A 14698-nucleotide genomic window follows, 5' to 3' on the forward strand; every position below is an offset into this window, starting at 1 on the left:
AGGGGGTGCCAGCAGCAGCGCGGGGTTCCCGGGGACGGGCTCCTGTCTCTGGGTTGTGGGGCAGTGTGCGGGAGGGATCCGGATGACATTCTCCAGACCTGACAGTGCCGGGGCGGGGAGGCCGGCAGGTGTGGGAGTGTAGCAGGGGTGAGCAGAGAAGCCCTAAGCAGAGTTCAGAACTGTTTCCACCCCTGGTCCCCCACGAGGGCAGGTGCGTCTTTGCTCATTGGACCGTAGCGTGTGCAAACCCGCTGTTTGTATTGGACGGTCCTTGTTGGTCCCTGGCGTCCAGACAGGATAGCTGAGCGCAGGTGCAGTCGCCCCCTCGTTGGGCTGCAGAGGCTCCGTGGGGCATGCCCCTTTGGTCCTGAGCTCCACAACTGCACTCCGGGAACTTTGAGAGTGGGTCTGTGGGCCTTCCTGTGGGTGGGGTCGGCCAGCAGTGTGGTGACTGTCCCCACCATGTCTGCTTCTGTCGGTTGTCACAGCCCTGCTCTGAGCTCAGGGTTCAGCTCGATGAGCAGGAAATGTCTTCGAGGGGGCCCTGCGCCCGCCCCTCGCTCCTGGCAGCCACTGCCCTGTCCTGTCCCTCTAGGGTGTCTGAGCCATGTCCTTGGTTTCCCTCGTTGCGTGGCTGCTGTGAACCTGCTGGCGACTTTAGTGTCTTCACAGCTACCTGCTGGCCGCTGGGCTGGGCCCTGGGCACCGGTTTCACGCAGACCAGAGGGGTGTCGGGCTGGGCTGGGCTGGGCGCAGCCCTCAGGGTGGAGGGGGCCTGCCCATCACTCCCTCTGTCTGCAGGCCTCTGGAGGAGCCCAAGGTCATCTCCGCCTTCTCCGGCAAGCAGGCAGGGAAGCATGTCGTTCACATCGCCTGCGGCAGCACCTACAGTGCGGCCATCACCGCCGAGGGCGAGCTGTACACCTGGGGCCGGGGCAACTATGGGCGGCTGGGCCACGGTGCGTGCCTGCGCAGGACGGGGTGGGGGCGATGGTGGTCCCTGCGCTGGATGGGGTGGGGGCCATGGTGGTCCCTGCGCTAAATGGTGTGCTGGACAGGGTGGGGGCCACGATGTGTCCCTACCATGGCCCCGGGGCCATGCGGCCGCTGCAGCCGGACTGTGGCACCTGCTGTTGGTGGACGTGCAGTGCCAGTAGCTCGTCTGTTCCAGGCTCCAGTGAAGATGAGGCTATTCCTATGCTGGTCGCTGGCCTTAAAGGACTGAAGGTGATTGATGTGGCCTGTGGGAGTGGTGACGCACAGACCCTGGCTGTGACAGAGAACGGTGCGTGGCAGCCTGGCAGGAACAGTGATGTGGGTGGAACGGGGCTGGGAGAGGCGGGCGCAGTCGCCCCCGAGCTGCCCTGGGCACGTGGGTGCAGTGGCCCTTGGGCTGCCCTGGGGACGTGGGTACAGTGGCCCCCAAGCTGCCCTGAGGACTCAGTCGCAGTGGCCCTCAGGCTGCCCTGGGGACTCAGGTTCAGTGGCACTTAACACTGTGCAGTGCTCTGACTTTCTGCGCTCACCAGAGGCCCGGAACTTCCTGGAGAGGGTACGTGCCTCTGAAAGTTTGCCTGGCCCTCTGAGACAGCACGCTTCGTGTCGATCAGCATTTCTGTTTGGGAATTTGATTTTTGACTCAAACGTTTGAGAGTGAAAATGAAATATCTGACATTTTCAAGTCTGGTCAGGCCGGGTGTGGCCCCCGAGCCATGGAAACCCTTTCTAATGGCCTCGTTTGCTGCGTTGGGCCATCCCGCCCGATGAGCGAGGTGGGCCACCCCGTCCCCGAGAGCCCCTGAGGAGTGAGCCGTGCTCTTTTTGCTGGAGTGAGTCTGTGATCTCTAGGTCAGGTGTGGTCCTGGGGAGACGGCGACTACGGCAAGCTGGGCCGAGGCGGCAGTGATGGCTGCAAGACCCCGAAGCTGATCGAGAAGCTTCAGGACTTGGATGTTGTCAAAGTCCGCTGTGGAAGTCAGTTTTCTGTCGCGCTGACAAAAGACGGGCAGGTGTACTCCTGGGGCAAAGGCGACAACCAGCGGCTCGGGCACGGGACAGAGGAGCACGTGCGCTACCCCAAGCTCCTGGAAGGCCTGCAAGGTAGGCGGAGGGGCACGACCGTGGGCACGGTTTTGTCGACACCTCCTACATGGCTGCAGGGTCCCTCCCTTACCTGGTGTTCTGCCAGCAGGAACTGTTTTTCGTTTCTGGGTCGTACCCGTGGATGCTTGGGTCACTCCTGGCTCCGCACTCAGGAATTACTCCTGGTGGTGGATGAAGGGGGATACTGGGGATCGAACCCGGGTCAACCGTGTGCAAAGCAAGCGCCCTCCCCACTATGCTCTCTCTGCAGGAACTTTCAGCCACGTCTTATGAGGTACAGATAACACTTGGAAATTAGGGGCTGGAGCGATAGCACAGCGGGCAGGGCGTTTGCCTTGCACGCAGCCGACCCGGGTTCAATTCCCAGCATCCCATGTGGTCCCCCGAGCACCGCCAGGAGTAATTCCTGAGTGCATGAGCCCGGAATAACCCCTGTGCATCGCCGGGTGTGACCCAAAAAGCAAAAAAAAAAAAACTTGGAAATTAGGGGTCAGAGCAGTAGTCCAGTGAATAAGATGCGTGCCTTGCACGGCTGACCTTGGTTCGATCCTGGCATCCCATAGGGGCCCCTGAGCCTGCTCTGAGTGACCCCTTTATGCAGAGCCAGGAGGAAGCCCTGTGCACTGCTGTGGGGGGCCCAAACAGAAAAGCAGTTCGTGTGTACTGCAAAGGGGCCGATGGCAGGGCTCGGGAAGCGCTGGAGCTTTGCAGGGCGAGGCCCTGACCTCCATCCCCAATACCAGCCGCTCCCAGCCCCGGAGCCATCAGGCCCCTGCTGCTGGGTGAGCGCTGCCAGAAGCGGCTCATAGAATTCCTCTCCCTAAGGTGCAGTCTCTCGAGCACCCCCTGCAGTGACTCCTCAGCACTGAGCAGGGGTGCCCCCAGAGCACCGCGATATGTGTCCCCCAAAACAACCAGAACAGAAATCTCCCTCTTTTTCAACGAGGAGAGCAAAACAACTTCCTTCTTGTGTCACCCATCTCTGTCTTTTTGGTGGTTGGCTTGTCTCAGTAGCAGCTGGTGAAACGGGTTTATCTAGCGATGGTCGAGCAGCCGAGCCATGTGTTCTGTTGGAGCACGGCAGGGGGAGCGTGGCCTGCATCTTTCTCTCCCCCTTCTAGGGAAGAAGGTGATCGACGTGGCCGCGGGCTCCACGCACTGCCTGGCCCTCACCGAGGACAGTGAGGTGCACAGCTGGGGCAGCAACGACCAGTGCCAGCACTTTGACACCTTGCGTGTGACCAAGCCGGAACCCACGGCGCTGCCGGGCCTGGATACCAAACACATCGTCGGCATCGCCTGTGGGCCAGCACAGGTGCTGGGCCGGGGGCTGCATGCGTGGTGTGACTGGAATTTGGTGGCCTGTCATTGATGGCCAAGACGTAGAAACAGCATGGGCGTCATGATATTGTTGTGCTGACCTCACAACTTCCGGGAGTTCTGTCATCAGCCTCTTGGAGGGGAGCAGTCATGTTGTCCCTTCACAGAGACCATTTTCTTTCTTATTTCATCACTTGTCTTGCTGTCCTGCCGTCCTGCCAGGGCGGGCTGTCTGTTACTCCTGAGTAAGAGCAGTGAGGAACAGTGAGAACAGACCGCTAAGTCTGTGGATACTTTGTCAGAAAGATTCAGGATGTTTTCTTAAATTAATTCCCCTTTTGGGGCTGGACCAATAGCACAGCGGGTAGGGCGTTTGCCTTGCACGCGGCCGACCCGGGTTCGATTCCCAGCATCCCATATGTTCCCCTGAGCACTGCTAGGGGTAATTTCTGAGCGCAGAGCCGGGAGTAACCCCTGTGCATTGCCGGGTGTGACCCAAAAAGCAAAAAAAAAAAAAAAATCCCCCTTTGAGAAGTTTCCTGTCTTGGATGGATGATGAATTTCATTGCATACTTTTTTTTGGGGGGAGGGGCCACACCTGGTGATGCCCAGGGGTTACTCCTGGCTCTGCACTCAGAAATCACCCCAGGTCGGTTCAGGGAACCCAGTGGGGTTCTGGGGATGGAGCCCAGGCCGTGTGCAAGGCAGGCATCCTACCCGCTGCGCTAACCTCCAGTCCATCACATGTCCTTCTCAAATGATCAAATCACTTGATTTCTTGAGATTGTCTCTGAGTATAGGGGAAATTAAAGAGAAGTGCTCCTCAAATTGGGCCCATAGTTGGAGGTGTTGGGATAAACACCAGTTGGTCATGGAACATTGTTCTTTCATTATGCTGCTGGATTTGATGTGCTGATGACATGCGTGAGGATTTTTCTGTTGGTGCTCATCAGATGCTGACAAGTGGTTATCTTGCATGGTCTTGTTTGGTTTTCTTTTTTTAAAAAATCAAGATAAAATAATTAAAAATAAAAAAACAAGATAAAAGAAGCCTTTGAAAAAATACTCATCATTTTCTGTTTTCTAGAAAGGATTGGAATTCCCATTTCTTGGTTTTGGGCTGGTTCTGACTGTGCTTAGGGCTTGCTCCTGACTCTGCACTCAGGGATCACTCTAGGTGGGCTTGGAGGGCCATATTTGGTACTGGGGATTGGATCCGGGTCAGCCACATGCAGGACAGGTGCCTTAACCCCTGTGCTATCTCTCTGGCCCACTACTATTTCTTTTTCTGGTGTTTTTTGTTGGGGGAGTTCATTTGAGCCTAGGCATGTGTATCTTTTTGTGTTTTTTTTTTTTGGGTCATGCCTGGCGATGTTCAGCAGTTACTCCTGGCTCTGCACTCAGGAATTACATTGCCTGTCCATCTCTCTCTCCCGATCTCACCTGCACACATGTGACCATGGTGCTTACATGTTCAGTTGTAGTGTGGGTCTCTCATATATATACAAACACACATACACGTGTGTGGCAGTGGTACTTCAACTTTTCTGTCAATTTCCATCTTTGTATGTGAGTCAGGTTTTTTGTAGATACTATAAAATCGTGTGATTTTTAGATAATGAGAAACCGTGTTTATGCTTTGTTTTGGGGACCACTCATGGCTCACGCCGAGATGGAGCCTGGGCCCCTGCACTCCAGCCCTTTGGTCTATCCCCCTGGCCCTGGGCTTGGATTGTCTCCCCCCAATATCCTGACCATCTTATTTCTGTTGGTATGTTTTGAACATGCAGTGTCAGTGGTGAGTTGAATTTGTGTCTGTCATTGATGTGAGTTTCCTGACTCCTGGAACACTTGAGTGTTTTCTGCATTCTATTTGAAATGACAGAGTCCTCACCCATGTGCCTCAGCGGGGGATTTCTTCGAGGTTAGTGGTTGCTCTGGAGACCGAGAGAGTTCCTCCTCCGTTCGGGAGGCTTGTGTGGTCTCTGCTACCTTTCGAGAATAAAGCTGTTTCTAAAATTAGCTTTTTCCCCTTCTTCCCTTCTTACCTGTGGCAGAGCACACTAGGGCAGTGAGCAGAGTGGGAGGGGAGGAAGCAGGGCTCGTGCATGTCATTATCGTAAGGGTTCGTGTTCTGGTGGGATGGACAGTGGGCAGGGTAGGACTCCTCCTCCAAGGGCCCACACCATGCCTGAGGGACCCTGTTTCTTCTGCTTATTCCACAGAGTTTTGCATGGTCATCTTGTTCTGAGTGGTCCATCGGCCTCCGAGTCCCATTTGTGGTGGACATCTGCTCACTGACCTTTGAGCAGCTGGACCTCCTGCTTCGGCAAGTGAGTGAGGGCATGGATGGCACCGCCGACTGGCCCCCGCCGCAGGAGAAGGAGTGCATGGCTGTGGCCACGCTGAATCTGCTCCGGCTGCAGGTATCTGGTGGCCCCCGGGCCCTTGGCCCTGCTGGGGGCAGCCCTGGTCTTCATAGTGCTGCAGAATGGAAGGTGGGGGCTGACCTTGTAAGTGGGCCCCGTCTGTGAACCAGGCCAGGTGTTGGGCAGTGGTCTGGTCAGACTGTGTCCACTCTGGGTGCCAGGCAGTGGTCTGTCAGACTGTCCAGCCTGGGTGCCAGGCTCTGTGCGGCCACAAGTGTGGTCATGGGGAGGCGGCTCAGTGGGAGCGTCAGGCCCTGATCTGATCTCTGGCATCCACACCCACCTGCTGTGAGACAGGCACCAACTAGCGAAGCAGGAGCCGTTGGATTGGGCTGTTCCCACCATGGGGAGCTGGTCTGTGCGCGCCTCAGGGAGTCCACCTGCAATCTGCCAGGTGCAGGGGTGTCCCGGGACAGACAGGACAGGAGGGCCTGGGGCCAGGGCAGGGGTGGGACAGGAGGGCCTGGGGACAGGAGGGTCTGTCCTGTCCTGTCCTTGCTGTTGCCCTGTGTCTGGTCCTCTCTGTGCTGAGGGGAACCCGACACCAGTGCAAATGTTTCCTGTAGCTGATCTGCTTCTCTGATCTGCCTTCCAGGTTTTTCTTGTGACCCTACTAGTTTTCTTTTTTTAAAAATATAAGTCCATTTTTGATTAATTACTTTATTTAAAAACTTTCTTTATTCGTGAATACTGTGAGGTACATTTACAAACTTAGCGAACTTTTGTATTTCGGTCATGCAATAATCATTTACCAGTGCCATCATTCACCATCATTTACCATCCACCAGTGCCCATTCTCTTCCACCAATGTTCCCAGTATCCTTCCCACCACCCCCGCTCATCGCCCCCACCTCACCCTGCCTCTCTCTCCCTTTGGGTGTTGTGGTATTGAGTGGTTGCAATAGAGGTAATGAGTGGCCATCGTGTTCGGTCTGTCGTCTACTTTCGGCACGCGTCTTTCAACCCTGATGGGTCCTCCCAGCATCCTTTACTTGGTGTTCCCTTCTCTGTCTGAGCTGCCTTCCCCCCAGCATGTGAGGCCGGTTTCAGAGCTATGGAGCAGACTTCCTGGTCGAGATCAGGACCATTTTTAATTTATTTAATGCTTAGGGTTGTCTCTCTTTTTGTTCCAGAGGCAAAACCAGTTGGTGGTAGCTCCTGCCTCAAGGCCTGGCAGCTCTGTGCTTTCCAGAGTATAGCAAGTAATGATTTCAGTGTTCTGAGGCAGGATGCAGCCTCTCACATACACTAAAAAAAATACAAGAAAATACTTTTAGATAGACTTACCAGAGACTAAATAATGCTTTATAGGAGCACAGATATTGCAAGAATTTTTTAATTTTAGTGTTTTTAATTGAGTCACTGCGAGATACATAGTTGCAAAGCTTTTCATTCATTCATTCATCCAATTGAGTCACCGCGAGATACATAGTTGCAAAGCTTTTCATTCATTCATTCATCCAATGCCCATCCTTCTACCCGTGTACATTTCCCACCATCAGTGACCCTTGTTTTCCTCCTGCCACCACCACGCCCGGCCTGGCTCTCTGGCAGGCTTCTCTCTCTCTCTCTCTCTCTCTCTCTCTCTCTCTCTCTCTCTCTCTCTCTCTCGCTCTCTCTCTCGCTCTCGCTCTTGCTCTGCCCTCTGTCCCTCTGTGTCTCTTTCCCTCCCCCTCCCTCCCCTCCCCTCCACCCCGGCCCTATCTTTTGGGCACTATGGTCTGCAACACTGAGAGGATATCCTGTTTGTTCCTTTACCTACTTAGAGCAGCAGTTCCTATCCAGAGTGATCATTTCCAACTATTTTGTCAGAATGGTTCCTTCTTTATCCCAGTTGCCGTTTTCCCCAGCACTCGAGGCAGGCTTCCAACCGTAGACCAATCCTCCTTGCCCTTGTTTCTACAGTCCTTGGGTTTTAGTCTTATACTATGGGTTTTTTTTTTTTATATTTCACAAATAAGTGCAATCGTTCTATGTCTGTTCCTCTCCTCCTGACACATTTCACTCAGCATGATACTCTGCATGTCCATCCATTTATAAGGGAATTTCATAATTTCACTTTTTCCTAACTGCTGCATAGTATTCCATTGTATAGATGTACCATAGTTTCTTTGACCAGTTGTCTGTTCTCGGGCACTTGGGTTGTTTCTAGATGGTGGCTACTGTGAATAGTACTGCGATAAACATAGGTGTGCAGATGGTGTTTCTGCTGTGTGTTTTTGGGCCCCAGGGTATATTCCCAGAAGTGGGATTGCAAGGTCATATGGAAGTGCAGTTTCTAGATTTTTGAGGAATGTCCATATTGTTCTCCAGAAAGACTGGGACCAGTCGGCATTCCAACCAACAATGAATGAGAGTTCCTTTCTCCCTGCATCTGCACCAGCACTGGTTGTTCTTGTTTTTTGGATGTGTGCCAGTCTCTGTGGTGTGAAATGATATTTCACTGTTGTTTTGATTTGCATCTCCCTGATGATTAGTGATGTGGAGCATTTTTCATGCGTCTTTTGACCATTTATATTTCTTCTTGAGGAAGCTTCTGTTCTTCTCCCCCCCCCCCTTTTTTTTGCTTTTTTTGGTCAAACCTGGCAAAGCTCAGGGGTTACTTTTGGCTCTGCACTCAAAGAATCACTCCTGGTGGTGCTCAGGGAACCATATGGGATGCCGGGGATCGAACCTGGGTTGGCTACATGCAAAGCCAACTCCTCCCTGCTGTCTTAATGCTCTGGCTCCCCCTCCTCATTTTTTGATGGGCTTGGATGTCTCTTTTGTTGTAAAGTTCTACAAGTGCCTTATATATCTTGGATATTAACCTCTTATCAGATGGGTATTGAGTAAATCATTCTTCCTATTCTGTGGGCTGTCTTTGTATTTGGTCACTGTTTCTTTTGAGGTCCAGAAGTTTCTGAGTTTAATGTTTATCAAAGTTTATCAAAGGTTAGATGACCATATATTTGAGGGTTGGTGTCAGGATATTCGACTCTGCTCCATTGATCTGCGTGTGACCCTAATAGTTACATCTGGGTGTCACACTTCATTTTTGTGTGTAGATTTGAGGTCAGGAGTCTTGTGGTATTTGAGATCGAACTATTCTTCTGGAAGGTGGAGAAGCTTTATGCTCTGCCATTGGTGTTGCTCCCTCTGTTTAAAATCTATTTTCCCCTTGGCGAAATTCTACTAAATGATGTTCGGGCAATTTTCTCATTTTATTTTTCAAATAGCACGCTTCTTTGTCTTTGCTCGGGTATTTTGGTTTGGGTTTGTTTCTGGACCACACCTGGCCGTGCTCAGGGCTTACTCCTGGCTGTGCGCTCAGCGGTCATTCCTGGTGGGCATGCCGAGGATTGAACCTCGGTCAGCTGTGCTCAAGGCAAGAGCCCTACCTGCTCCGGGCCCTGTAGCACAACTTCTTTAAAACTTTCAAATCTCTCTTCCCATTTTCCTTGCTCACTTCTCTCTACCTTCTGCCTTCTGGGTATTCCACTCAGATGCTTGCATTCAGATTCTTCCCTAAGCTGTATGTTCCTGAATTAACCTTTTACTTAAAACTTTTGTGGCCCCTGTTTTACACAGGTATTTTTATTTATTTATTTATTTATTTTGTTGTTGTTGTTCTTTGGGCCACAGCCTGTGGTGCTCAGAGATTACTCCTGGCTCCATGCTCAGGGATCGGCCCTGGTGGGGCACATGTGGTGCCCGGGGTGGCCCTGTGCATGGTGGGGATTGAACCAGTGTCAGCCGTGTGCACGGTTCTGTCTCCGCTCCTTGGAGTTCCTTGTCTCGCACCTGTTAGTGGTGACAGACGGGAGGGAAGGAAAGGGAGACGCTGAGACCGTGCGTGGAGTGGGAGCCCCGAGTGCCTCTCTCTGCCTCTGCGGTGGCCCGCTGCCCTTCCCCGTGCCTGCGGCTGCCACTGGGAGGTTGTGGCCCGCACAGGTGTTGGCTCTCAGTGACGTGCCCACACACAGTCATAGCCGAGAGGAGAAGCTGGCACACATCACTGGTGCTGGCAGTGGGTCGTGGCTCCCTCTGGTTAGGCAGGTGCTCAGTTGGGGTCCACCTGCAGCCACATGCCCAGCTTCTTTGCTGATGCAGCAGTGGGCCCTGGGGCATCGCACACCTTCATGTCCTCTGTGGGTGCAGGTGATGGGGGCTACGGTTGAAGGCTGCTCTTTGCTCTCTGTGAAGTTACAGTTGGGTTGAAAGTTTTCCTCTCGTGAAATGGCCTTGTCATGGCTTCCCAAAAAGCTTGGGCAACATTTTTCACCTAGTTTAAAAAAAACAAATGCGAGGGCCAGAGTGATAGTACAGTGGATGGGATGCAGCTGAATACGCTGTTGACCCGCGTTCCATTCCTGGCATCTTGTATGGTTACCCTGCGCACTGCCAGGAGTGATTCCTGAGAGCAGAGCCAGGAGAATGAAAAGAGAATGAAAAGCGAGTAGTGGTTGTCGTTCCTTTTTTTTTTTTCCTTTCTTTTTCGGTCACACCCGGCAATGCACAGGGGTTACTCCTGGCTCTGCACTCAGGAATTACTCCTGGAGGTTCTCAGGGGACCATATGGGATGCTGGGAATCGAACCCAGGTCGGCTGCGTGCAAGGCAAATGCCCTACCCGCTATGCTCTCACTCCAGCCCGTCTTTCCTTTCTTAAAAAGATCTCACACAGTCCTTCAAAAACTAGAAATTGAGCTTCCATATGACCCCATAATACCACTTCTGGGAATGTATCCCGAGGATGCAAAAAAGCACAGTAGAAATGACATCTGTACCTACATGTTCATTGCAGCACTGTTCACAATAGCCCAGATCTGGAAACAACCCAAGTGCCGTAGATCAGGTGACTCGTTAAAGAAACTTTGGTACATCTACACAATGGAATATTATGCAGCTGTTAGGAGAGATGAAGTCATGAAATTTGCTTATAAATGGATAGACATGGAGACTATCATGCTAAGTGAAATGAGTCAGAAAGAGAGGGACAGACATAGAAGGACTGCACTCATTTGTGGAGTATGAAACAACATAACATGAAGCTGACACCTAAGGACAGTAGATACATGGGCGAGGAAGATTGCTCCATAGCTGGAAGCCTGCCTCATGAGCAGAGGGGAGAAGGCAGCTGGAATACAGAAGGGATCACTAAGAAAAAGATGGCTGGAGGAATTGGTCGGGATGGGAGATGTGTGCTGAAAGTAGATAATGGACCAAACATGATAACCTCTCAGTATCTGTATTGAAAATCATAGTGCCCAAAAGTAGAGAGAGAGAGTATGGTGAATACTGTCTGCCATGGATGGAGGCAGGGGGAGGGTGGGAAGGGGGGTATGCTGGGGATATTGGTGTTGGGGAATGTGCACTGGTGGAGGGATGGGTATTCGATTGTAACCCAAATATGAAAGCTTGTAACTATCTCACGGTGATTCAATAAAATTTAAATAAAAATAAAAATAAAAAAGGTTCTTGCAGACCTGACTTGTTCTCTGAGTTAGGTTCCAAGCACCATCCAGTGGGAACTCTCTTTCTCCTTGCAGCTGCACGCAGCCATCAGCCACCAGGTGGATCCGGAGCTCCTGGGCCTGGGGCTGGGCAGTGCCCTCCTGGGGAGCCTGAAGCAGACGGTGGTGGCCCTGGCCAGCAGTGCGGGTGTGCTGGGCACGGTGCAGGGCGCCGCCCAGGCCGTGCTGCAGAGCGGGTGGTCTGTGCTGCTGCCCACGGCCGAGGAGCGGGCCCGGGCACTCTCGGCCCTGCTGCCCTGTGCAGGTGGGCTGGGCCAGGGGCGGGTCGTTTGGGGTGGGAGGGTGGCGCTGAGCGCCTCTCGCCAGGGACACGGGCCTATTTCTAGTTTCAGGCAACGAAGTCAACATAAGCCCAGGGCGGCGCTTCATGATCGATCTGCTGGTGGGCAGCCTGATGGCCGACGGTGGCTTGGAGTCGGCCCTGAATGCGGCCATCACCGCGGAGATCCAGGTACAGCAGGGGGAGAGTCTTGCCAGATCCCTGCAGACCGATGCCCAGTGTCTGTTATCCACGGGGGAGTCCCGGGGCCCTGGAACTTTCCCCCATGTGCTCGAGGCACCATCCCATCCCTGGGCGGGCTCTTCTGCCTGACTGTTCCTATTCTTGAGCCTGCGCTGGCCTGGGCCCTGGGGGCTGGATGCGATCTCCCTGAGGTTCCCCCCCCCCATGCCAGGAGTCGAACCTGGGCCAGGTGTGCCGTGTCCCTGAGGGCCCCCACCCTAGAGCTTCCGCTGGCCTCTGAGCTGCTCACTTGTCTGGGTGCTTTTGTGGCTCTTCTTGCTGTGACGGTGTTGGCTTTGGGAGAGACCACATGGGGCTGGGGCCATTCTGCCACTCGCGAGGCCCGGTGTCGCACACACGCTGACACCGTGGGCTCTTGGAGAAAACTGCAGCCGCTGCTCTGGGCGCCACTTCCTCCGCTAGCCTGGTCAGCCACATTCTGTGGGCACTGTGGTGAGATCTCATAAACATGGCCGCACCCCCACAGATAGTGAATGGTCCTGACTCTCGGTGCTGACTCTAAGGCCGTCCCTAGTGCCCACATCCCAGGTGGCCCAGAGGGTGCAGTGGCCTCTCCTGGAGGGTGTCCTCAGCTCACCGAGCTGCTGTTTCAGCGAGTCTGCTTCCTGCTGTGGAGAGGGAGCAGGTGGGGTGGGTCGGAGAGTGGGCGGAGACGGCCACTGTGCCTCTGCAGTCAGAATCCGGGTCAAATGCAGGCTGGGGCGGTGCCGTTCTGAGGTAGGCGTGAGCCCGGTGCTCGGATTTCACAGCTGCACACCTGAGCTCACTGATGCGGTGGCAGTGCCAGGATTGTGCATGTGCCAGCTGTGTTGGTCCCTCATGGGGTTGCCTGACTTTCTGGGCGAGTTTTCTGTTGCTGAGTCCGTACTTTGGGAAAGTTTAGATTATTTTGGCGGGGAGGGGTACGTTGGACCACACCCAGCAGCGCTCAGGGCTCACTCCTGGTGAGGCTCGCGGTATGGGGTGCCGGGAATCGAACCTGGGCTGTCTGGGTGCAAGGCAAGTGCCTCTCTGCTGCCAGAGCTCCTGCCCCCATGAAAGTTGAGACTGTTTCCCTTTGTTTTGGGGCACACCTGTCTGTGCTGGGGGCTTCTCTTGGTTCTGAGCTCTGGGGTTGCTCCTGGTTGGTGCTCAGGGGACGAGGCCATGCTGGGAGTCAGCCCTGGCTTCCTCATGCAACACATCCATCCAGAGGGCTGCGCCACTGCCAGCTGTGCCCTGCATGGCTCTGCCCTCAGGGATCACTCCTGGCGGGCTCACATGGCTCTGGTGGGGCTTAGGGATTGATCCGGGCTTGGCCATATGCAAGACGTGCCTTAACCCCTGTACAATCTCCCTGGCCCTGTTTTGTTCAGTGGCCATGCAGTTCTGCTTTCCCAGTGTTGATGTAGGCAAGTGTCTCTCTGCCTCTTATTGCCAGGACTTGTTGCCGTCCAGTCTCCTGGTTTTTACCAATGAGCGCATGTGCTTCTCCTGTATGCTGTGGCTTATCTGCCATTTATGTGCTTTCTTTGGAGAACTTGACTCCTGTCCTCTCTGTTATTAAACTGGAGTTTTTATCTTTTAGTTGGGCCATAAGAATTCGTTTTTTCGTCCTGATCCATGCATCTTGTCAGCTGTGTGATTTGGGACTAGTCTGTCATTCTTGAGTTGGTGGTCAGTGTCACAAGCCGGGTGGACACGCATATCTAGGCAGGTCACAAGGCTGTTGTTGCAAGCTGGGAGCAGGGGTAAGGGCGGAGGGACTTGGAGGCAGCTGGAGACCGTCAGCCTGGATGTTGGCCTTCCAGGAATCCAACTGAAGGAGGGGGATTCCCACTAGGTGAACATGGGCATGTGGCCAGGTCAGTCAGCAGGGCCAGGCCTCAGCCTGCAGGTGCCGTCATACCTGCCACCCTGGGGAGCCCCCAGCACAGATAGGTGTGTCCCCAAACAAAGGTAAACAGTCTCAACTTTCACGGCTGGGGCCCACTTCCTGCTGTATGAATCGCAGGACATTGAAACCAAAAAGGAAGCACAGAAGGAGAAGGAGATTGATGAGCAGGAAGCCAGTGCCTCCACGTTCCACCGAAGTCGCACTCCGCTGGATAAAGACCTTATCAACACGGGCATCTGCGAGGCCTCGGGGAAGCAGTGCCTGCCCCTGGTCCAGCTCATCCAGCAGCTTCTGCGGTGAGGGGGGGCATTGGTGCTGTGCTCAGGGTGCGGACACTAGCAGTGCCTGCCGCTGGTCCATTTAGCTCATCCAGCAGCTTCTGGGGTGTATGTGTGTGGGGGGGTGGGGCTGCTTGTGCTCAGGCTGTGGACATTAATAGGAGGGATCTGGAGTGTGTCTGGGCTATTGAGGGAATATTTTGAAAACAACATGGGTTCCCAGGTAAAGAGCAGACAGTGGTAAAGGAGAGGAGTGTTGGAGTGTATTTGGGAGGGTTGGAGATCCTCAAGGATCTTTCACTGGTGGAAAATGGGGAGCATGAGAGAAATGTGGGAAAAAGTGCTTATCCTGTTGAAATGCCATTTGAGGCAAATGAAACTCATCACAGGCAGCAGCACAGGGGTTAAGGCATTTGCCTTGCTTGTGACGGACCCTGGCTCAGTCTCCAAGTGCCATATAAGGTCCCCTGAGCACTGAGCCAGGAAGAGTTCCGTGCACTGCCTGGTGTGGCCCCTTAGACGAAAATAAAAGCAAACTGGCTGCTGTGTCGTTGTCTGACTTTCCACATTATAGATTCAAATTTTTTTTTTTTTGCGGACGGGCACACCCAGCATTGCTCAGGTCTTACTGCTCCTTGCTCAGGGATCCCTTCT

The 14698-nt window shown here is 53.7% G+C and overlaps 1 protein-coding gene across 3 annotated transcripts in view; it reads left to right on the forward strand.

Annotated features, from left to right (window-relative positions):
• Window positions 1-14698, forward strand: part of HERC2 (HECT and RLD domain containing E3 ubiquitin protein ligase 2) — a 105363-nt gene that overhangs the window by 24459 nt on the left and 66206 nt on the right. For 2 of the 3 annotated variants that reach the window (XM_056124797.1, XM_056124798.1), the window contains exons 13-20: window positions 802-959; window positions 1172-1285; window positions 1849-2100; window positions 3225-3418; window positions 5649-5849; window positions 11383-11611; window positions 11694-11818; window positions 13884-14062. In XM_056124797.1, coding sequence (XP_055980772.1) covers window positions 802-959; window positions 1172-1285; window positions 1849-2100; window positions 3225-3418; window positions 5649-5849; window positions 11383-11611; window positions 11694-11818; window positions 13884-14062 — 1452 coding nt within the window. The remainder of the gene's footprint in view (window positions 1-801; window positions 960-1171; window positions 1286-1848; window positions 2101-3224; window positions 3419-5648; window positions 5850-11382; window positions 11612-11693; window positions 11819-13883; window positions 14063-14698) is intronic. The other variant, XM_056124799.1, reaches the window with a different exon arrangement.

This window comes from Sorex fumeus, unplaced genomic scaffold (genome assembly GCF_029834395.1).
Source record: "Sorex fumeus unplaced genomic scaffold, SorFum_2.1 ptg000051l, whole genome shotgun sequence".
Classification (NCBI taxonomy): domain Eukaryota; kingdom Metazoa; phylum Chordata; class Mammalia; order Eulipotyphla; family Soricidae; genus Sorex; species Sorex fumeus.